The 25,941-nt window shown below is 35.9% G+C and overlaps 1 protein-coding gene across 1 annotated transcript in view; it reads left to right on the top strand.

Annotated features, from left to right (window-relative positions):
• Nucleotides 1-25,941, top strand: part of LOC150076370 (protein HID1) — a 318,232-nt gene that overhangs the window by 109,873 nt on the left and 182,418 nt on the right. Inside the window, exons 6-7 of the mRNA XM_090387033.1 lie at nucleotides 1,218-1,386; nucleotides 23,910-23,964. Coding sequence (XP_090243159.1) covers nucleotides 1,218-1,386; nucleotides 23,910-23,964 — 224 coding nt within the window. The remainder of the gene's footprint in view (nucleotides 1-1,217; nucleotides 1,387-23,909; nucleotides 23,965-25,941) is intronic.

Raw genomic sequence — 25,941 nt, 5'->3', positions numbered from 1 at the left:
ATATGAGAGCCTTTAGTGATCCGGCAGACATCAACTCGGAAAAGGAATTCTTCCCACACACGGCTTAGTAAGTCAGGAGTGATGCTGTCAATGGTTTTGGTGATCCGATCTTTCAGTTCTGGTATAGTCGCAGGTAAGGGAGGCAAAAAAACGTTATCCTTTATGAAACCCCACAGGAAAAAATCGCATGACGTTAGGTCGGGAGACCGGGGTGGCCAGGATTCGATCTGCTGATCTGCAGTACTCCCACGTCCGATCCATCGCTGCGGTAAATGGCAGTTTAAAAAATTCTGGACTATGTGATGGAAGTGACATGGGGCACCATCTTGCTGTAGGACGAAGTTCGCACTATCGTCCTGTAGTTGGGATAGAAGCCATAAGCATAATAAATCCAGATAAATCTCCCCAGTTACAATCTTTTCACAAAAGAAAAATGGACCATAAACTTTCCTTTGAGATATGGCACAAAAGACATTTACTTTTGGAAAGTCCCGCTCGTGTTCCACATGTGTATGCGGATTTAATGTCCCCCCCAAAATCACACATTCTGCTTATTCACTTTCCCCGACAAATGGAAGGTCGATCATCAGAAAAAATCACTCTGTCAGCAAACGTGTCATCTTGTTCCATGCGGCTCTGCAGTGCAGTGCAGAAGTTACTCCTCACGCACAAATCATATGGTTTCAAAGACTGCAACAGGGTTAGATGATATGGTTTCATTAGTAATCACTTCCACAAAACATGCCAAACTTTAGTTTGTGGGATGTGAAGTTCTTTGCTTGCCCACATAGTGGATTTCCTTGAGCTCCTTAGAAAAGTTTCCTAATGCGTTCTACATTAGCATCTGATACGGGCAAGCGACCGGGACTTTTTCCCTTGCACAGACATCCTGTCTCCTTAAACTGCATTTACCATCGTTTAATTGTCTTGTCCGTCGGCAGATCTTTCTTAAATTTTGTCCGAAAGTGGCATTGCACAACGGTTTTGCACAACATCGCGAGTGTGGAAACGAAACTTGAGATATTATGCGTTCTTTCGAGATGGCTACAAATGATTATGACACATGCGCTTTCCCAAAAAAAAATTCTGAAACCCCAGACTTCATTTTGAATAACCCTGTATTAACAAAGAAACATTAAATTTAAGAGTGCAGTTTTTTTATCTTTTTTTTTTTTTTAACATAAATGGAACTGAATGAATCTTTGGTATAATTTCAGGATAATCCTGAAGATCTGCAGTCTATAGACAGCTGTGAATATATATGGGAAGCTGGAGTAGGATTTGCTCATTCTCCATCACATGTACCTCAGCATGACTACAATAGAACTGAACTCCTTAAGTTGTTACTCACTTGTTTTAGCCAAACCATATATTTGCCTGCTGGAGGTAAACAGTTTATCAAGTTATTTCAAATGTATCATGCTATTATTTTTGCAATGTGTCTCTATCCAAGAAATAAAATGTGTATAAAATTTTTGAATGCTCATTGCAAAGAACAAGTGTGGCTAAGATTTCTTTGGAAAGGAATGCAGAAAAATATGCAGCGTTGCCTAAATTTTGAGTGAAGGTTTTGGTTTTATGACTCATATTAAAGGTTTGAATTTTTTTTTATTAGTTTTTAATGGCATTAATATTTAGGTTTTTTTTTTTTCCCTGTATTTCCTTCATATTCACTTTTTTCTAGATTAAAGTTCTATATTGGATGTTGCCTTCAATAAATTAAATTTCAAGTCATTTGTTAACAGGGAACTTTTTGTATCACATTCCGGATACCCCCATAGGCCAAATTTTATACTGAGCAAGCAAAGGAGGTTAGGCAAGCCAAGTCAGATTATGAAAAATCTTTGGCAAAGGATGCAAAGAAAAACAGCAACGACTTCTTTACTTATGTAAACTTTAGAAGGAAGTGGATGAATCAGTTTAGTCCACTTAATATTGATGGTTCGACTGTTAATGATCCTGGTCAGATAGCTGACAAACTAAATGTGTATTTTGCATCTAATTCACGTATGAGGAATTCTGTAGGGAAGTTAAGGACAGAAGCTTATTAAACTCTAACAGGGGAGCTTAATGATTTTGTAATAACTGAGAACAAAGTGGAGGAGAAATTGTTGAAGTTAAATATAAGAAAGGCACCTGGGGTGAATGGGATCTATCCAGTTATATTAAAGGAGGCGACAAAGAAAGTAAGCAAACCCTTAGCCATAATTATGAGAGCATCCTTGGAGTCAGGTCCCCATGGACCGGAGATGTGCAGATGTATCCCTAATTCATAAAGAGGTTCAAAGGGTAACACAAGTAATTACAAACCTGTTAGTTTAACTTCTGTTCTGGGGAAAATAATGGAGTCACTGGTTAAAGAAACATAGCAGGATCATCTAGACAAGACTGCAGTAATAATTCAGACAGAGAATGGGTTTTTTTAGGAGAAGTCTACTCTGACCAATTTAATTGGATATTATGATGTGGTTACAAGGGAACTAGATGCAAAAAAAATAATTTTGATATCATATACTTGGATTTCAGGAAAGCTTTTGATACTGTTGCCCAGGGAAGGCTACCATACAAATTGGAGCAGTATGACATTAAGGGCAAGTTGCTACAATGGATAAAAGGGTGGTTGAATGGGAGAAAAGAGTGGTAATCAGTGGACACTGCTCTTCGTAGATTATTGTTATTAGTGGAGTTCTCCAGGATTCGGTGTTGGGCCCATTGTTGTTTTCTGTATTTATCAATTATTTTGATGAATGTATATCAGACTTATTGTCCAAGTTTTCAGATGATACAAAGGTTGGCAGGGTTGTTAATGAGAGTAATGACAGTATGCTACTGCAACAGAATCTAGAAAAGTTGAGCAGATGGGCTGAGAAGTGGCAACTGAAGTTTAACATTGACAAATGCAAAGTACTGCATATGGGTAGAAGTAACTCCAGAGAAACGTACCAACTGTGTGGTACTGGACTCTTTGGCAGAGAATGAAAAAGACCTGGGGGTAATTGTGAAATCAGATATGAAGTTTTTTGAGCAGTGCAGACAGGCTGCTGGAGCAGGTCATGAGGTCTTTTCAATGATATACAGGAATTTTGCTAGCAGGGATAGTGATTATTTCTTTGTGTAATGCAATGGTGATGTTATTCCTTTGTGTAAGGCAATGGTAATGCATTCAGGCCTCCAGACCTGAATGTATTACCTTGAGTAATGCATTCAGGTCTGGAGGCCTTATTTTGGGAAGGATGTAAAGTTGCTAGAATGAGTACAGAGAAGGGCAACAATATTGGTGAGGGGAACGAAGGGGTGTCTTACCAAGAAAGGCTTAATTCTGCAAATTGCAGTGTCTGGAGACTAGGCACCTGCAACATGATCTGATTGAAGTGTATAAAGCCTTGAATGGTTTGAGCAGACTCACTCTGCTGATGGGATTATTCCTCTTACTCAGATTACGCACCTGAGGGGGCATAAATTCAAATTGAGAAAAGGCGGCTGTAGAAGTTTAGAATTTTGCCTTTAGCCAGCAGGTGATTGATTACTGGAACAAACTTCCATCTGTGGTTGTGTGAAGTTGATAGCTTAAATAAATTCAAAGAAGAACTGGACTAACTTTAGGAGTGAATCAATAGGTGAAATGGGATTTTTTTTTTTTTTTTTTTTGGCTGATGCTGTATAAGCTTGCTTTATTGCACTAATGCTAAATTCAAAGTGGTGTACAGTGCTTTTTCTGGTTGACCCAGAAGCAGTAGTGTCCTTGGTTTAATACATGTCGTGGTATGGAGTCTGACAGGCCTGCCTATTTATTTTTTATTTCCGAAAAAAAAAAAATATATATATATATATATTTCGGTGAATGTTTGACTATTTCCTAATGAATTGTTTTGCTTATTAAATTATTATTTTTTTTAATGAAAAATTTAAAAATGTGATTTTAAACTTGTTATTTTCAAAATTAACAACTTTTGTTAATTCTTTTTTGAGGGAAAAAAATAACTATAAATGTAAAATATAAACATGAAAATAATTGTCACTTCCAATATCAAATTCATAAAACTGTTAAATGTGATAGAATTCAAACTAATGCATGTGCACTTGTTACTTAATAATTCTGCATCAATAACAAATATCACTCCCAAAACCAGCAGCTTAAATTCTGCGATATAGTAATAATCTTAATGATTTTTTTTTTTTTTTCCCATTCTGTGGTATGTGTGTGTGTATGTAACTGCATGTATTTAGGAAGCTACATGGTGGAAAGGTAGCTATTATTGACAGATATTTTTCAGGTTGCCTTGTATAGCCCTATCTACTACTTGCTTTTGGATTAAGAAGTGGTATGTTAGTTAACTTCTTGGTGTAATGTCTTATAGTGTATTGTATAATGGTTGAGGAAGTTTTCTTCAACAGATAACATCTTTTGTGATGGTTCAGAACTCTGTAGAGCCACTTATTATGTGTAATGGGTGTATGTGGTATTGTGTGCTGGTATTCATTGTATAATTAGCCTCTTAGCTGAGTGAGCAGTGAACACAATAAGAACTGCTATCTGGTACCTGTCCCTTATCATGGGGGAATGGGCTTTATCTTTGTGTTTAATATGAGCAGGGTGGGCATTCTGCTTGCCTGGACAAGACAGTGGGCTAGCCCAAAAAATAAAAAATAGAGACAGAAGTGTGGAAATGGAAGGATTAGGGTGAGAGTGGGTGGAATATAGAGTAAGTTATAAAAGAGAATGGCAGTAGGAGATGTACTGTCCATGGTGAATCTGGAAGTGTGGAAGATAGGATCCTTGCAGGGGGGGAAGGAGAGAAAGAAAAGTCAGGGGGTCAAGTTTGCCCTCTGTAAGGGTAGGGAGTAAACCAGAGTTCAGAAGAGCCTAAAGACCTTGGGCATACCTCTGGAGGGAGGCAATTCCACCAGCTATAGGATCCCACAACAGTCTCAGAGTCTGGTATCAACACAGAAGGCTAAGGTGTCTGAAATATCCCACAATGAAGGCACAAGGAGCCCCAGTGTCAGCAGAAATCCTGCCTCTCAAAAGAAGTGGTTTGGGTTTGCAGCCAAGTCCTGATATGGGAGATCTCATACCAGGTCACAAGGAGTCCTGATTCTAGCATGAATAACTCTTCCGGGGAGGAGGTATTCTTTAGTCTTGAAAACCCACCGGGATGCTAAGAGACCTAGTGTCAACAGGGAGGTGTTTGCAGCAAGTCCCAGAATGGGGAATTGCTCCAGTAATACTGATTTTTAAAATTTTTTTTATTTATTTATTTTTGTTAGGAATACCAGAAAGAGTGCTGAGCTCTGATTGGGGGGGGGGAGAGTAAAAGGGAAAAGACACCTCTGTGCATAGATGATCCAATACTGGAAATGCACTGCTCGCTTGCAGTTAGCACAGTTGTCACCATCCTTCCATGTTCAAATCAAAAAACCCTCCCATCTGCCTTGATGGAAGAGTTATTCTCAACTTGACTCATAGCCATTTAGCAAACCTACTACCACTAGCAATACATGCAGTATATGATAGACTTAGCCAGGCTAATATTTCCTTTAAACACAAACACAAATCAACAGCAACTTGGAAACAAGGACTGGCTTCCAGTAAATATAAATGATGCATAGAGTCCATCGTAATTGAGCTATCAAATTTCGCTATCTATAAGACATACCATGTATAGAAAAGACAGAGTATCCAATACATTGCATGATGAATGATGATAATTTTGGTTTTATGGTGCAAAAACATCCAAGGTTATAAATGCGCCAGGAAGACTGCATGGAGGAGAAGTCGTCATTAACGCAAGAATCCCTTCCTAGTCTTTCCCACTCCAATTATTAGTGGAAGCCGCTACAGCACTTAAGTTTAGTGTCATGCTAATGATCATATCACTGTGCCTTCTGATAAATTATATGTGCATTCTCGATTATCTAGTTCAGGGGTGGCTAACCTCTTCCTGCAGCAAGCCACATGGTGAAAAATGCACATGGTCCACTTAAGTGTGCATCCAGATGCTAACAGAATCAATATCCTCCCCTTCCTAATTGATCCATGCTTGGCACCACCAGATGTTTTTGCTATGTAAAGGAATTTTATATTAAGTGCATGTAATAAAAAAAATTAAAACAATTTTACATTTATAAAAATAAGTTGAATATAGGTTATCAAATAAATTGTTCTCTTCACAGAATCAATGCCATGAGAAGCTTAGTAGCACCCCTTATATATGCTGGAGTAAAACTAAAAGGCAGTAAATATGACTGGTAAATAAGGTTCCTGTCATAGTAAAATATGGGTCCTAAGTTCTGGTTATAAAAGTGGAATTTAAACTGTTGCGTCAGTGCTTTCCAAACTTTTCTGTAGCTGACATGCTATGCATAATGGCCAAAATAATTTGGCGCTCGACTTAGAATTTTAAATTACTCCCCATATCTTTTGTTCTTTATCTTTAAGTGAAAGTCAGTTATTAGCTTTCAGAAAGAAAGAACATGTCCAGAGCTCACTGACCTCCAATTATGAAGCATGTGGAGAAATATATTTGTGTATGAATTAATTCTGTAACTAGCTGCATACCCTGCACTGTTGATACCACAGGTATTCTGATGATTTTACCATCTCCTATCATTTACAAAATATATTTGGGCACGTCCGTAACCAGGTGGGCAGAAGCAGCAGTGTGTAGCACACATTTCTTGATTAGACCGGGGTTTGAGCCCATGACCACCAAATACGGAGGTTGCAGAAAGGTCAGGGAATGACCACCGCATACCCCCGGAGCAATATGGCCTTAGTTGCTAATGCTCCTAAAAACCAAACAACAAACAAAATATAAAAATTACAATAGAAAGAGTGGTTACAAAATATATTAAATGAAAGAGGTACATGAATTGAAAAAGTAATGTATACTGCATCTCTGCTTAAAAAAAAAAAAAATTAAATAATTTTTGTAGAAACTATCAAATACTTCCCAATCCACACATCACCTTAAACTCCCATAGAATTCCCACATAGGACAATTATTAAATCTCTTGGTATAGTCAACAAATTAAACTTTCTAAAGTACATAAATTATTTTTGTACAGTTTGTATAAAAAAAAATAATACCTTCAGGATTTATGTGTGCAAACACTGGATCCCATAGGGGATCCAGTCTTTGCACACATATTTGCACTAAAATTAAGCTCTGATTAGTTTGAGAATGGATCATGTGGACCATCTATACTTAGATAGTGTTTCTCATAGAGCTTGATCCAGTCTATCATAATAGTCTCAGAATTGAAATGAGAGTTTATTGCACCTAGTTTATACAAGCAGCCTTTGAGTCCCTACATGCTCTTCAGAAATTTAGGGTGTGCTGCAAAGGTAACCTTTCTGCAGGAATACCTGTGTGGACTGAAATGAAAGAACATTTATGGAACTAAGCCACAAAAAATAAACAAATGAATATATTCAGTTGCAGGAACTATCTGCCCAGTGATTTATTGTGCACTTAGTGAGATGAAAAAGGGTCAGAATTTGACCCTTTTTTCTTCTCACTGTCAATATAGTTCAGGGCAAAGGTTTTCTCTGTCTTTTTTTCAAAAACTCAGTTTTTCTCTATCTTTTTCTTTTCACAAAAGAAAGTACATTAAAACTAATTTTTTTGCCTATTTCAACAATTTGGTCATCAAGTGTGCTGTAGTAGTAGTCTATGTTATGAAATAGATATAATAATAATAATAGTGTTATTTTCTGTTATCTGTGATCATTTCATAGTCCTTGTGTAGTTTGAAGCTAATAAACATTGTCTTTCAGTAAGATCCCAAAGAAATCAATATAAAATTTCAAAAGACATGTATGCAAGGGTTTCCAAGTATTGTAAAATCTGAAAAGGTAACACGTTTGCACTATATGTAGATGTGATTTTTTTCAATTTCCAAAGGCAGGAAACAAATTGTAATCAGACATTTTCAAATGAATATGTATAAAGACAGCATTCAGTGCATAGAAAGAAATGCAAAAGTAGATATTGCACTTCATAGTCTTATGTGCTGAATATTTATTTGTATCTTTTGTCTTAGACTCTTCATCTTTTTCTGAGTTGTGCCGCTCATCCAGGCACATTATTCAGAAATATGTTTCCTGATAGTGTTGTATCAGCCCAAAAAAAAAAAAAAAAAATTCACTTTTCACCTATCCATCCCCTGCTATAGTTTGTCTAGGCCTTCCTTGAATTTATTCAAACTGTCCACTTCCACAACAAAGAAAGTAGATTGGTGGAAGCTTGTTCCACCAATCAGCCACCCATTGGCTGAAGACAAACCTCTGCACATCTGTTCTGCAACCATCCTTCCTCAATTTGAATTTGTTACCTCATGTCTTTAGTCTGAGAAGAGAAAGAATCCTTTCAGCATTGAGTTTGCTTAAGCCATTCAAAGCCTTAAAAATCTCAGTCATACCACCTCACAAGTGCTTAGTCTCCAGATGCTGCAATTTGTAGAGCTGAAGCTTTTCTTAGTAAGAGCACCCTTTTGTGCTCCTCACCAGTCTCATTGCCATTCCCTGTACACGTACCAGAAGCTCTACATACTTCATAAATGAGGCCTCCAGAACTGTATGCAGTAATTAAGATGGGCCTGACCATTGCCTCATACAATGGGATAATCACCTCCTTACCCTGCTAGCAAAATTCCAGTATATCTTTGACAAAATCCTATGTACTGTTTTGACAACCTGTCTGCACAGTTCAGAGAACTTCATATCTGACTGCAAAATTACCTCAGTTCCTTTTCATTTTTCCACTACTCTGTGTGTAGTACCACACAATTGTTACATTACTGTGAGATTATTGCTACCCATATGTGGTACCTTGAAAGCGAAATATCAAAAAAAAAAAAAAAAAAATACAGTTGTGAAAGAACAAAAACAACAAGCATTGTTAGTGAAATTGCATGGATAGGGAAAGAAGAGGTAGTGATAGCTTTGAAAAATGGGCCTTTTTTATTGCTACAGATGGCAGTATCAAAGTGATTCCAAGCTATATTCCACTGTGGTGAACTTTTATAATAAAAAAATTATCAAATCAAATCTTACCATGCTGTACTGAGAGCAGTACAGCATAGTAAGGTGACTCTGCAGGTTACAACAATGGACATCTTCTGAACAAGCTGAAAGCATGTGGGATGTCTTTAATAAACTGTCTGGCACTTATTGTTCATAATGCACCTGTTGTGGTACCCATAAAAACTGAAGTAACTGAACTAGTAAGGATATTAACAGAGAAATGGAACACTTGGTGGTAATGGGCTCTCCTGGCATCTGATTAATTTGTATGTTTTGGAAAGGGAGCCACATGTTTTCCTCTGAAAGTGAATGAATATTTGGTAGACATTTACTACTATCTAGAAAAGTTGTAAAATGAAAGACAGATTTAAACAATCTCAACTGATGCCTGCCACTGAAGTAAAAAAGATTGTTAAGCATTCATGTACATGTTTGGCTATCTTTGGTTAAGCATGTAACTAGAATGGAAGACCAGTTGCAACCTTTGACAAGTGTGTTTCAAGAAGAGGTTAGAAGTGGTGAGAAAAACCACATTAGCATTTTTCAGAGTCGCCAAATTGAAAAGTACAACATGCAAACACTAGTTAGTGCCACTGATTCAATCCAAATCCAGTTCATGATCCAAAAGAAGTTTTGGAAGAAGATGAATTAATGTATGAATTAAATCATCAGTTAATTCAGATGAATTAATTCCCCAACAAAAAGAACTAATTCACAAACTGCTGTTGAAAGTAATCCTGAACAGACCATGTAAACGATAATTTTAGGCACATTATCCTCACTCATGCAGAAAGTCTGTTCATGTTTTTCTCTTCTGGCTTAAATAAAGCAGTTTGCTTATTTCTTTTAAATGGTGTACTGGTGTTTGAAAATCTAATTATAGTTTTTCAGTCTAACATATCTACATCCAACTACTGAGGTCTTTACTCCTAGATATCTTGAAGAATGTTATGTGGAAATTTATTTTACTGACAGTTTTCAGATCTTCCACTTCCATTTTGGAAATTCATTACCATAGCAGACTAAAGCCAATCGGGCTAGCCGGGTGGGTGAAGTGCCTGCCTGGCAACCCAAAGGTTGCGGGTTCGAATTCCACCTCGGGCTTGGATCAGAGTACTGCAAAAACCTTGGGAGGTGCATTATGGATGCCGATGCGCCAACAACTAACTAAAACAAACAAACAAACAAACAGCAGACTAAAGCAGAAAGATGGTTCTGACTTAATCTTAGGCATTTCTATTGCCAAGGTTGTGGAGCATCTAAAACAAGAGGAGAAGATTCTGTTCTTTTTGCTTAGTGGGGAAATACTTTATTGCTGCATGCAACTACATTGTGCACAAGTTCCCAATGAAAAATGATGTTCTTATAAATGCTAAGGTAGCACAAATTTCATCAGTTAGTAGTGCTTAATTTTCCTCAGTCCCCAGTGGCTTTCACTCCCCCTCTTACGGCAGCGAGAGGATCAGAGTGGAAGCAGAGGGTGCTAAGAATCTCTGGGTACGACCAGGCTGCCATGCACGGAAACTGAACTTGGCCTGCTATAATGTAAGAACACTCATCGGTGAAGACAGGATATTAGAGCTGGAAAAGGAATTGGAAAATGTGAATTGGAATATCATCGGTTTGGCTGAAACAAGAAGAAGAAATGAATCACTTATAAGTTTACCAAGTGGAAACTGCTGTACACCAATGGAAACAGTGAAAGAAGTGAAGGTGGAGTTGGGTTTCTGGCCCATAAAGATTTTAAAAACAACATTTTGGAATTCAAAAGTACATCACCAAGAGTGTCAAGACTAATACTCAAGATTTCTAAGAGATACAAGCTAAAGATTATAATGATTTATGCACCAACATCGAGCCATGATGATGAAGAGGTTGAAGAAATGTATACCGAAATTGAGAGAGTCTTCTAGATGAGCAGAAAACCCAATACACTATTATTATGGGAGACTTCAATGCTAAGGTTGGAAAAAGACAAAACAGCGCAGAAAGGGGAACAATAGGAAATTTTGGAATTGGTGAAAGAAATGAAAGAGGTGAAAGACTTGTGGAATTTGCAGAATCTCAAGAATTGTCAGTAATGAACACTTTTTTCAAGAAAAGGGTGAACAGAAAGTGGACATGGAAGAGTCCAAATGGATTAACTACTAATGAAATCGACTTCATCCTCATTAACAGAAGATATATTGTGAATGATGTTACTGTCCTGAATAAGGTAAATGTTGGAAGTGATCACAGAATGGTAAGATGTACACTTGATATAGATGTAGGAAAGGAAAGGAAAAAACTGACTCGAGTAAATAATACAAAGGTCTTTGAGATAACAGAAGAGGAGAAAAAGCAGTATGTACTGGAACTTAAGAACAAGTATGAGCTTCTGCAGACTGCTGAGGACCAAGATATCGACGAGGAATATTACAAATTTTTGAAAGTGATAAAGCCCAAGAAACCTATAGGGAAAAAGAAATCCAAAGAAGAAAAAATTAGTCAAGAAACACTTGCCATGATGAACCGAAGACGACAAATGAAAAGCAAGAAAAACACTGACAGGGAGAAAATTGAGTATACTGAGTTATGCAAAGCCATTAGAAAGAGACTCAGAGAGGACATAAGAAGATTTAACACAAGAAAAGTAGAACAAGCATTAAGGGAAAACAAAGGAATTAAATCAGCAGCCATGAGCAGTAATACAGAAAGACAAATGATACTGAAACTGAAGAATAGCGATGGTGTACTTATAAACAGCAGAGAAGACTACTATAAAGAATTATACAAGGAGCGAGGGAATGATACCAGCAGTGGGGAAGATGGATTGCAAAGTAGCAACACATACGACATACCCAATATTCTTCCTGATGAGGTAGAACATGCATTGAAGAAAATGAAGAATCAGAAAGCCCCAGGGGAAGATGAAGTTACTGTAGAGTTGTTAAAATTGGGAGGAAGAGACATAACACAAAAACTCGCAAAGCTCTTCACAAAGTGCATTAGAAAAGGTGTGACGCCTAAGCAGTGGAATAATGCAATCATAGTTTTGCTGCATAAGAAAGGAGATAAATCAGAAATTGGAAATTATAGACCAATTAGCTTGCTATCCCACATCTACTAGTTATTCACAAGGGTCATTACTAACAGATTAGAGAGAATACTTGAGGAGAATCAACCGAAAGAGCAAGCTGGCTTTAGCTGTGATATTACATGATGGATCACCTTCATGTAATATCACAGCTAATGGAGAAAGCAAATGAATATAAAACACCATTATGCCTGGCATTTGTGGATTATGAAAAGGCATTTGACTCCATACAGCATAAGGCAATGTTTCGGGCACTGGAAAGACAAGGCATCGATACCCCATATATTATGATTTTGAAGAAAATATATGAGAGTGCTACCTCCTTTATTAGACTAGACAAAGACAGTAGGAAATTTAAAATTGAGAAAGGAGTTCGACAAGGAGACACAATATCTCTGAAGCTGTTTACTGCTGCCCTTGAGGAAACTTTCAGAAGATTAGACTGGTCGCAGAAAGGAGTCAATGTGAACGGCGAGTACCTAAACCATTTACGATTTGCAGATGACATTGTGGTCATTAGCCACGATTCCAACGAATTAGAGGAAAATCTTAATCAGTTATGCACAGCTAGTAAGGATTTTGGACTAAAGATGAATATGGCTAAAACAAAAGTAATGATGAACAAGTATGCCACAGAAAGGGAAATAATGATTGAAGGAGCAGTAATTGAAAAGGTGGAGTCATATACTTATCTGGAACAAGTCATTAGCTGTAATAATGATAAATGGCTGGAAGTCAAGAGAAGAATAAATTTTGGATGGATAGCATTCAGGAAATATAGTCACATACTGAAGAGCAATATCCCAGTTTGTCTGAAACGTAAAATAATGAACCAATGTATACTCCCCACCATGACCTATGGAAGTGAAACTTGGGCACTCACCAAAAGAATGGAAGAGAAGCTGAGAACTACTCAGCGAAGAATGGAACGAATCATATTGGGAATCAGACTGTTAGATAAGAAGAGAAACACATGGATTAGGCAACAAACTCAAGTAAAGGACATTCTTATCAAAACTAAAGAACTAAAATGGTCCTGGGCAGGACACATAGCTCGAATACATGATGACAGATGGACTAAGAAAATAACAGAATGGTATCCAAGAGGAGCTAGAAGAAAACCTGGAAGACAAAGGCGGAGATGGATAGATGAAATTCATGAGTTTGTGGGTAGTAAATGGATGGCCAGTGCTCAAAACAGAAGGAACTGGAAAGGCCTTCATCCTGCAGTGGATTGAAAATGGCTGATGATGATGAAGCTCAGCATTGATGAAATTCTTCCTCTTGCTGAGACTACACAAATGAGGGAGCATAAATTCAAATTGAGGATGGTTGGATGGATGGTGGTTACAGGATAGATGTGCAAAAGTTTGGATCAAAAAATAGAACAAACAAAACTAAAAATACAAAAAAAAAAAAAAAGAAAAAATAGAACAAACTTCTATTTGTTGTTGTGGAAGTGGGTAGCTTGAATAAATTCAAGGAAGAACCAGACGTCTTGGAGAGGATGGATTGGTGATGAGGTGGATAGTTTTTTTTTTTTTTTTCTCCTTTGGCTGATGCTCTGCTTGGTTTCTTGCATCATTTACTAATACTAATATATATACAGGGTTAGTCAAAATGTTGTTGACAACTTTGACAGTTTATTTGAAAGTAATTACATTTTTTTTCTGTAAAAAAAAAAAAAAAAAAAATGCTATAAAATTAAAGCATAAATATCAAAATTTTTAACAGTTCCCTCAGTCCTTCAATATGAGCTCCACATGTTACCCTGCACATGTCACTGTGGTAATCAAATTCATGCCACACTTTGCAATAGCCACAGTGATACACCCTGTTATGTTCCCCTTACATGTCACATTTTGCTATGTGACAGATAAGGGGATATAAACACCAAATCTTTTCACAAAAAAGTAAAGGTTTGTCATCATGGGAAGCACGGGCAATCCAGCAATGGGGATAATTGTCATTCAGAAACTTTCGCACCTCCCTATGGAAATATGGCAGAACCCTATCCTGCTGCAAAATGAAGTTGTTTCTGTATTGTGTCAGCAACCACTCAATCAATGTGTCAAGGTAGGAAATGCTATTTACAGTGTCTTTGGCAAAAAAGTAGGGCCCATAAATCTTTTTATGGATGTTACACAGGAAACGTTTACTTTTGGACTGTCCTGTTCATGTCCCACAGTTTCATGTGAATTCTTGCTCCCCCAGATACGAATGTTGTGTCAATTCACTTTACCACTGAGATGGAATTAAATAACCCCATGGGCTCTCATCTGGTGAGTATGGGCTTGGCATACCCAGTGTCCTGAGCTGGATATCATCATTCTTCTCTTTCTTGGTGATTCCCTTCTACTTCTGACTCTCTCTCTCTCTCTCTCTCTCTCTCTCTCAGGGTGATTCAGAAATTTTTTTTTCAACTGGTGCAGCATAAGCCTCAGGCTTCCTTACACACCATATGGCTAATAATAACACTAATCTGTCCATGAAATTTTCAACAGTATCACACAGTTCTTGGATGTTACAACAAAATTCATACCCAGAAACTTTTTCATGTGGTTTTAGGGTTTGTAACTATTGAATTTTGTAAGGACGCATGGTAAGTCTCCTTCTGAGAGTAGTCCAAAGATATTTTTGTGGAATCCCAAGCTCTCTACTGTCCTTGTTAGACGATTTGCGGGGGCTCCTGAGATTACTTGCCACTCACATTTTACAGTTGTGTCATCTGTGCTGGGACAACCTGTTTTTGAAGATGCATCCACACTCTACAAACTGCCTGTACTAATTAATGATGGAGTCTCAAGTTAGTGGATGTCTGTGAAATTTAGTTTAGAATGATCACTACACTAAAACACTTGATTTTGTTTCATGATAACAGAACATAAAATGTAGTTAGGAAATTACGTGGTTGTTCTCCATTAAGGTTATTATTATGTTAAAACCGCTGACCGGGCTAGCCAGGTGGGTAAAGTGTCTGCCTGGCAACCCAAAGGTCGTGGGTTCGAATCCCGCCTCGGGCTTGGATCAAAGTACTGCAAAAACCTTGGGAGGTGCACTATGGCCACAGAAGCCGATGGGCCAACAACTACCAAAAAAAAAAAAAAAAAAAAAAAATGTTAAAACCACTCTTATACTACGTGAAAATTAACAATATAGTTTATTAGGCTGTTCGCCTACTTTACTATACATTAATATGATCTTTCGGGTATCTTACTCATCATCAGGCCAAGCTGTTTGGGGAACAGAAAAATAGAAAGAGTTACAAATTTGAATATTTTAGAATATTATAATTACCAATAATACAATTACAGTTACCAATTTACAATTTACAAATTATGGATGTAAAGTATTAAATTTTAAGTTACCTTTACAATAGAAAACAGGAAAACTAAGACAAAGAGATTAAATTCTTACTCACTGACACTCTTGCTGATTCTCCTAGAAACTGTGTGTGCCAATAGGCCAGCAGTTAATTCTTTGTAATTATCTTAGTTTTCCTGTTTTCTATTGTAAAGGTAAATTAAAATTTAATACTTTACATCCATAATTTGCAAATTGTAATAGTAATTGTAAATTGGTAATTGTAATATTCTAAAATATTCAAATTTATAACTCTTTCTATTTTTCTGTTCCCCCCAACAAGCTTGGTGTGATGGTGGGTATCTGTAAGATACCCAAAATGTCATATTAATGTATAGTAAAGTAGGCGAACAGCCTAATAAACTATATTGTTAATTTTCATGTGGTATAAAGTGGTTTTAATATAATAATAACCTTAATAGAACACAAAATGATTTCTTCACAGGTGATACTATTTTGAATGCAACACTCTGGCTCAGACATTGCAGATGTCTGCACTATCTCTGTTACAGCAAACACAACTTTGATAATTATGCTTTCATTTCATAGCATTTTTGTTGCAGAAACATATGTAGTATATTTGATATAAACTGTCAGTTGTCTACAACATTTTGAATAGTAACAGTAATCGTGGCATGTGATGCAAGAAAGCAAGCGTATGAGCTTATGTAGCATCAGCCAAAAAACAAAAAAAAAAAAAAAAAAAAAATCACACAACCATTCCCTCTACATGTTTGTCCAGTTCCTCCAGCAATTAACCACCCGCTGGCTAAAGGCAAATTTCCGTAGATCTATTCTACAGCTGTCTTTCCTCAATTTGAATTTATGTCCCCTTAGGTTAGAATATTAGTAATCTTGCTGTAACTTGTGGTAAAGAAATAATAATAATCAGAAAGAAAAACAGAAAAATCATGATTGGATAATCAAAGCTCAGCCCAAAAAATGGCATCCACATACATCACCACTGTGCTACCTTGTCCCATAAGAAAACACATACTGAAGTTCTACTGCTGTATAGTTTCTGTTTATAAATTCTCACTGTTTCAATTTTTAAACTATGAATTTTTAACTCTTTTGTAATTTGCTGTTTCATCATGTATTTATAAAAGAATATCTTTAACTTTTAATGCCATGTATATATATATAGTGCTTGCCTTATGCTCTAGATCATTCGGTTCCCAAACTATTCAGATTTATGAACCCCTTCAAAAATCAAAACGTTTGCAGATTCTTACAAAAATCTATATACATATATATATAAAAATACAAATATATATATATATATATAAATAAAATGATAAAGATTCAATGAAATTACTGAAAGTCTTAGTAAACAGGAATGAGAAATTAAAATATATGTAAGATTTGGTTATGTATCAGGGGTACTACGGTATTACACCTGATAGCTCAACTCCCTTACCAAATACACAAATACACTGATAATTACCTTTTTGTCTACACGCGCACGCGCACACACACACACACACACACACACACACACACACACACACACACACACACACACACACACACACACACACAGTGCTTTTTTTGGGACAGTAAAATCTGTCCCAAAAATTACTCAATGTACCATATTACTCAACGGTACAGCATATTGGCACCTTATTAACAGTGACGTGTGACCTTTGGATGCTGTACATTTCGAAATTTGTAATATTCCTTAAATTTTTTCACGTTTACCTACTTTTCAAATAATCTTAAAGTTATTTAACTAAATTTGCATTTTTCACTGTCTATTGTTAAGATATCTTCTATATAAAACTTTATAACCATTTTTTGAATTCTAAATTACTCAGTTGGACCTCTGTTTAATGAACTCCTTTTATAGCAATTTTTTTTTGAATCCCCTAGGAAATTACATTTAAAATAGTTTCAGTTGAGCAAAGAAAATTTTCTTTGGAGAGACTTAACTGTGTACACACTGTTCGCACTTCTGGCCTTTAGGCAATTTAGGAAATTCGTGCTGCTGCTAAGCAAAAATTGAGAGAGCTAAAGGGATTACCATTCTACAACTTAGTGCCAGAGCTGGATTTAAACTTGTTGTGGCCCAAAGCTATAAGATGTATGAGGTCCTTCTGTCTCTTACACCTGTGACAATATTAAAAAAAGGATTTTTTTAAGATGGAACGAGGCCCCTAGTAATGTGAGGCCCTAAGCTGTAGCTTGTTTAGCTTATGTGTAAATCTGGCCCTGTTTAGTGCTATCCTATCCAACACCTGTCCTACATATGGAGAAGTCACGCTGGTCAACAGTGAGCAGATCAAGGGGTATTCCCAATGGGCTCTGGTTCACCTTCTACTGCAGTGGTGTCCAACCCTTTTCTCGTACAAAGGACTTATTCAAAGTTACAATTCTTTCGGGGGCCACACTGAGTGATTCGAGAAAAATTAGTGTATTACATTTTCCATATCTTGTTACATATGAAAGGAAGTTTCTGTTTTCTTGTTACTGTTTTTTATTTTCAGGCTATATATAAAAAATGCAAATTCCCAATACTTTTATGTGTAACAAATCTGTGTCACTAATTTATATTTTAGATTTTATTAAAATGATAAAAATATGACTTTCGTTTGTTTTTCAAAAAAATACCTTACTTTTGCCTTTAAATGCTCACTTAATGAGAATTTTTTTGATAATTAGCACAATTTAAAATGCTGTTTTAATTTACTTTCCGCATGGGCCGTACGTTGGACACTGCTGGGAATCAACTGTAGGCGCCCCGTTCAAGAATTAGGAGGGAGTGATTTTCTTTTACCTTGACAAATAATCATCTGTTGTTTCACGGAAGTGCGTTATCCACATTTTTCCTATCTCTGTTTACATGGTCACAGTAGCTTAATATCCGAATGACACTGACATTTTGGACAGTTTCAAAAAAAAGAAAAAGAAAAATTCAAATTTAAGAACTAGTGACAATATTGATGATGAGAGAAGGAAAATGAGGACAACGAAGGTATTAAACCTTCTAAACATGAAATGTTGGCATTTGGTGAGAATGAATTTAGAAAATTGTCAATTAGGCTTCAGTTAAATGAAAGAGATACAATTTGTCCATTTCGGGAATACCTAATCAAAAAGATGGTTTTTGGAAAAATTGCAGAGCATTTGATGAACACTCTGAGTACAATACCAATTTCATTGAGTAAATGTGAATGAGGATTTTCACAAGTGAATCTGATCATCAGCCCAATCAGAGCTTCATTGATGACAAAAACAATTTCTTCACTACTGTTTCTTAATTAAGAAATAGTAGTGAAGAAATTGTTTCTTCACTACCATTGACACGCTTCGATCCAGAAAATATGTCGATTCGTGGCTGCTTCGGTAACGTCATTCAGCAACAGATACAAATAGTAAGAAGTTGGCATAGTGTGTTGGATGAGAACTGAATAAAATTTGGAATAAAAACTTTATTATGAAATTATTTTTACTTATTTTTTATATATTTGAATAATAAATTATGCTAATAAACTGTGTGTAAATATACTTAATTTGTTGTTCTTATTCCAAAAACATTACTACTAAGTAACAATATCAGGAAATAATTTTTTACAGTACTGTACTTTTCATGTCCTTTTAATTTTCAATTTTTTCTGATAGCAAAGAATGAGTACTGGCACGTATTTTTTACAAAAAAAAGCACTGTGTGTGAAACAACTCAACTTTATTTTTATACAGATATATAATAACTTTATTTATCATCAATTAGCTATACATAGAACAAATAATTTGAAATACGTATACAATTATACACTGGTGTTCAAAGAAAGTGCATCACCCCCTTAAAATTGTAATTGTCATCCAAATAACGTAAGTATATGGCAATGTTTCTTACAGATTGCATCAGATAAGATTGACATGCGTAGGTGATGTAATATTGCATCAGCTATATAAGCACGCTCTGCAAGAGTTGCAGTCATTCCTTGCTTGTGTCAGGTCAGGATGGCAAGTTATGTGCAGTTGACACCACAAAGAAAGAGTGCTATTGTTGCTTTACGTGAGAAAGGATGTTCTTCCCATCGTATTTCTTATTGAGTGTCTTGTAATCAGTCGACAACGAATAATTTCTTTCCAAACTGAAGAATACTGGTTCTGCAGATAGGAAAGAAGGAACCGGATGCAAACGAGTCTCTACGCCAAAACAGGACCGTGTTTTGAAGTGTTTATGTCTTTTTGAAGTGTTTTATCCTTAAAAACCATAAAGCTTCTTTGTCTAAGCTGAAAAGAGAATGGGAAGAATATACAGGAGTGGTAGCAAGTGCAGTAACAGTCAGAAGACGCCTCTTCAAAAATGGACTTATAGCCCGTTGTCCTAAGAAGAACCCTCCCTCCCTCCTCATCACAAAAAAAATGAAAAAGGCCCAGTTAATTTGGTGCTAGGAGCATATCAGATGGACTCCAGAGCAGTGGAAGTCAGTTATTTTCTCGGATGAGAAGAAATTCTACCTGCATGGCTCTGATGGGAGACAAACAATTCGCCGTAGACGTGGTGAAGAATACCATCCAGACTGTATGGTGTCTACAGTGAAATTCCCCGCCAGCCAAATGATATGGAAGTATATTCCGTATCGCGGAGTAGATCACCTGCAGTTTATAAGGGTTTCGTAAATGCCAGTGGATACCTGGCTATATTGGAAGGCAAATTGCTGCTAACCATTAGAGGCGATTTCAACTTGCCAAGTAACTACATCTTTCAGGATGACTCTGCTCCTTGTCATTGGGCGAAAAGTGTAAGTAGGCACTTCTGTACACCTAATTCTGTTTTTGCACGAACTTTTTTTACACGAATTTGATTTAACACGAATTCAAAATAAATATTTCATTCTCTTTTTACGCGAGTCATTTTGATTTAACACGATTTTTATGAATTTTTTTTTGCCTAAATTCTAAGAAAATTTTTTTTATTTGTGGCATATTAGTATCATTTCTATATTACACGCACCAATAGATTGAATAACAGCTAGTGTATGCGTTTTGAAACGCGTGCTTTTGCTTACCAATGTGTATGTCTAGGTATCTATGAATCATCAACGTTTTTATTGAATTTGGTGCACATCTACGGTATTCGTGCATTGTATCTTCGGAAGACATGTAGTAGTAAGCTCTATTTCAAAGTGAAAGAATCTTTAGTGAAATTTGTGCACATATAAATTTATTAATTTTGCCGATAGTCAATAAATTGTAAGTTTACAAAATTTTCATACCTTTTTTTATTAATTATAACTGAGATATTTTTCGGTAGCCCTTATGTAATGTCGAATAATTCGCCTATTACCAAAATGAAAAGGAAAGCGATTTCTTTGGAACTTAAAATTCAAATTTTAGATCGTCTTGCAACTGGACAAGGGGCTACGTCTGTAGGAAAGCATTTTGGTGTACATGAAGCTACCGTAAGAACTATTAAGAAAAATGAAGCTGCAATTAGGAAGTCGGTATGTTCTGGAACAAAAGTAAGTGTTAATTCATAATCATATACAAGAGATATTGTCAAGGAAAAAATGGAAAAGGCCCTGGTAATATGGATAGCAGATCAGTCACAAAAAAGAGTACCAGTAGATGGAAATGCCATCAAGCAAACAGCACTAAGAATTTACAGACAGATTAAAGAAAAGGAGCCAAGCACTTCATCTCAGTTAAACAGAAAGTATGAATTTTCTGCGAGTACAGGTTGGATGACAGGGTTTCTTAAAAGGAATGCTCTTCATAATATAAAAATTAAAGGTGAAACTGCATCTGCAGATGAATCGGCTGCTAAAGTATTCCCGCAGGAACTTGCAAAAATTATTGAAGATGGAGGATACACTCCTGATCAAGTGTGGAATGCAGATGAAACTGGTTTCTTCTGGAAACGAATGCCGAACAGAACGTATGTAGCCAAATCGCAGAAAACTGCTGGTGGTTTTAAGGTAGCTAAGGATCGTGTGACCTTATTATTTCCCTCCAACGCTTCAGGAGATCGTATGTTGAAACCACTGCTGGTAAATCGAGCCCTAAACCCACGTTCAACGAAAGGTGTAGATATCAATAAACTGCCTGTTCACTGGATGGCAAACAAGAAGGCCTACTATTTTTACAGAATGGTTCAACAAATGTTTCGTCCCAGAAGTCAGACGTTATATGAATTTGAAAGGTCTCGAATTTAAAGTTCTTCTGATTCTTGACAATGCACCCGGCCATCCTGTCTTGGAACACCCAAACGTACAAATTTTATTTCTGCCACCTAATACTACATCTTTGATACAACCGCTAGACCAAGGTATAATTGCAACAATTAAAACATACTACGTAAAACGAACATTCCAACACGTTTTGGACAAACTGAATGATGAAACACTAACAGTCATTGATGTGTGGAAGAAATTCTCAATTATGGATTGTATCAATCAAGTTGGATTAGCGTTAACTGAATTAAAACCAGCAACTTTAAATGCGTGTTGGAAAGCGGTTTGGCCACAATGTGTAAAGAGCAAAGATCCCATCATCCCTAATACGACCGAATTTCCCAACATCATTACAATGGCACACAAAATTGGTGGAGAAGGATTCGATGATCTATCGTTTGAAGATATTGATGAATTGTTAACCGACAAAGCCCTAAGCGAAGATGAAATATTAGAGGTTGTCCTTGGGACTCCTTATCCCACAGAACGTAGTGATAATGAAGAAAATTATCCTGTTCTAAATGCAGATTTAATAAAAGAAGGTCTGGAACTGGCCAGAAAATTAGGTAATCATTTTGTCAAACATGACCCTAATGAGGAACGCGCTGGGAAGTTTCAACGTGAACTGAAGTTGTTGACAGCCTCTTACAGAGAATTATATAACGGCCTAACCAAAACACGAACACAACGATTAATAACTGAATTCGTTTGTAAAACCGGTGAAACATCAGCACCAGAGGAGACTCGTGCTGATTTTGCTGAAGAGATCACAGAAAGAATTTCATTAATAGAGGAAGAAGACGATGTCCACAACATTTCTAGTGATGGCAGTGATATTCCAGTCGTACGCAAACGTATGCGCCGTTTATTATCAGAAAGTGAAAATGAATAAAATCTTGTTATGTGTAAAACAGATTTTTTTTGTTCATGAAGAATTTTTTTTCATTTCATATGCATACAAATTTATTTTAATACATTTTAATTACATATTATTACATGTGTATTTTGTTGAAATAAAATAATAAGCTTAAAACGGATATTTTTATGTGTTTTTTTTTAATTATTTTTACTGATTTTTTTTAGATCCGGAACCAATCTTCTTTTCTTCCATAAATACAATGTCTTTTTTTACATGAATTTTTTTTACACGTATTTTTCAGGAACGTATCTATCGTGTAAAAACAGAATTAGGTGTAGTTACTTTAGCTTCATTTTTGCATTAGAAGTTCGACAGTAATGTGTTTACATTTGTTACAGGTGAAAAAATGGTTGGAAGAACGGTCCATTAACATTCTTAACTGGCCAGGAAACAGCCTGGACCTGAATCCTATAGAGAACTGTTGGTATCGTGTGGAATCTGCAGTTGCCAGAAAGAAACCTAAGACCCCTCTGTGAACTTCAGGAAGTCATAATTCGTGTTTGGAACTACAAACTATCATTTGATTATTTTCATTGATTTTGTCAATGCCTCGATGGTGTGCTGCTGTCATCAGGGTCAGGGTGGTTCAACTAAATATTAGTTTGCACCTACCTGGTGAACTTTTCATTTTGTTTTCCATTTAAAATGATAAACTGAAGAAAATTGAGGGGGTTTCTGATAACATCTCAGCCACAATTGTCGTGTTTACCAAAACTGTTGTATAAAGATTGCAAATGCTCATTTTGGAATATTTTGAGAGCTCCTGTCAAATATTGCTTAGCTTTGCCTTAACTATTAATAAACATCTTTTGTTTATATTTATATTTGTGATGCTAGTCATTCATGTAACATACCATCGCGGAAAAGAGTTAGAAATGTGAAATTCCTAGGTGATGCACTTTCTTTGAACACTAGTGTATATACTAATCGTATCAAAAAAATAAGTAATGTTCTGTAATGAAATTCATTGCGATTCTATCAGTATATTTTTTAAGAAAATAGACATATTACTTTATATCTTCTGAACGTTTTCGGACCCCCCCCCAGAGACCCCAGTTTGGGAAACGCTGCTCTAGATAACAGTTTTAAAGTTTTACCAACATTATTAATAGTTAGAGTAATTAATATTTGTTCATTAATTAGATGATTTACATAATATATTTATTAAAAAATGAAAAGAAAATGGGATGCCACCATTAAAGTATTTTACTTTACTGATGATGCCACCATAATTCATTGTGTATAATTATTTGATTATTACTGATATCAAAAAATAATTAATATTTTCTTAATGTATAATATTAACTCATACTCATTTGTTTATTTTTTACTTATTTCTAGATGCTCACCAACAGCCAAACAAATGGATTCAGCATTTCACTTCTGCAGACAACAGGTGAATGTGTATCCATAACATTTAACCTTCTTTGGTTATCTATAAATTAATAGCTGGCCATTTCCATGACAACAGTTCTTGTTTTAAACTGACTGATTAATCTTAATCCTTTGAGACTCATGAAAAACGTGTTCATACTACAAAATACAGAAATTCAAAATACAAAAACTGCATACAAAGATATGAATACATTTATGTATTTATATATATATATATATATAAATTATATAAATTAAATAAATATATTTTTATAAAATATGTTTTATGTATTTATATATAAAGAAATATAAGGTCTCCATAGCTGAGTGGTCAGGAGTGGGAGTGCAATAGCACATACTCTTTGAATAAACCAGGGTTCAATCTGCTGATTGCTAAATACAGCAGGCCCCCGTTTATAACGCGGTTCACTTTACGCTGTTCTTATATTATAACCCGTATCTGACTATAACGCTGTCAAAACTCACTATAATGCTATTTTACTAGCATACAGATTGAATTTTTGGCAAATCCGTCTTCAGTCCAGTCTGTTTTGAGCCTTTTTTTTTTTTTGGCAAAAGGAGAAAATAGCCACCATGAAATTAACTACAGTAATTATTTTTATTATTTCTGCTCTATGTACAAAATTGAAACTTTCAATATGCTCTATTTTCTTGGTGTGGATAGTTTCAAGGGAGAAATTCTTTTTTAGTACACAAGATGAAAAAATTTACCATCCAGTGTCATATGCTGTTATGAAGTCTGCATTTTCTGTTCTGACCTGTAATAGAAAGATACTAAAAATAGATTTACTCCCTATCTCTTCTTTTGTTTTACTGTGGGAACTATAACTTGCGAAATGTTTTTCACACAATCAATCCCATGAGTGCTAAATGCGGTGCTGTTTCTTGTACAGTACAGTATTCTCTTGTCTTCTGAACTCCTCTGACCTTGTGGTAACCCGAAGTACATAAAATTTGTTTGTTTTACTGTTTTGGAAATTCCATAAACATTCTCCATGACTCACACCATAATTTATTACAGTATTTTCGTGCAATAAACAACCATTTTATTTTACTGCACGGTAAAATCGAACTTTTCAGATAAATAAAACATTTGTCACCGTCTTCAGCTCACTTGCCAGAGGAATTCTAGATTTAATTTAATATCACAATCAGTGCAACGCAGTTACATTTGCAGAGAGTTATGGTGGATAAGAATGAAAAAGCAACAATGTCTGGACGCGGTGCAAAGATTGGAAAGGTAAGAAAAACATTGAGTTTGAAAATTAAATTAGACGTTTTGAAGAGAATTGATTCCGGTCAAAGACAAGTGGATGTGTGCAATAATTTAGGACTGGCAGGTTCAACTGTAAGAACAATCATAAAGAATCAATTTTAGCAGCTGGAAAAACAGCTGTTCCCCTGCAGGCAACTAAATTAGTATTAGTATTAGTATTAGTAACGGCCGCATGGTGCAAGAAAGCCTATGGCTTATGCTGCACCAGCCAAAAAAAAAAAAAAAAAAAAATCCGAACAAAACAATGATAAAAACAATAAATAAATAACTAAATAATAATAATTAATAAATAAAAAAAATAATAATAAAATAAAAAATAAATAAAAAGGAAATTAAACCTATCATCCTATGCGCTTCCCTTACCCGAAAGTACTATCCAGATGACCTTTGAATTTCCCCAAACTGTCGGCCTCTACCACCCATGAAGGCAACTTATTCCAGTAATTTATAACTCGCTGGCTAAAATAGAACTTCCTGCAGTCCAATCTAAACATTTCCCCCCGTAACTTGAATTTATGTCCCCTAGTTCTAGCATCATTTATAATCTTGAAAATTTCGTCCTCATTCATTTTACTGATGCCTCTCAGAGCCTTAAACACCTCAATCAAATCTCCTCTAAGGTGTCTAGTTTCCAAACTCTGCAACCCACATATTCGAAGTCTTTCTTCATAAGGACGCCCTTTTGCCGATCTCACCAGGCGA

Source organism: Mastigoproctus giganteus, chromosome 13 (genome assembly GCF_048544385.1).
Source record: "Mastigoproctus giganteus isolate SK-2022 chromosome 13, ASM4854438v1, whole genome shotgun sequence".
Lineage (NCBI taxonomy): Eukaryota > Metazoa > Arthropoda > Arachnida > Uropygi > Thelyphonidae > Mastigoproctus > Mastigoproctus giganteus.
This window is presented reverse-complemented; position numbering and strand designations above follow the sequence as displayed.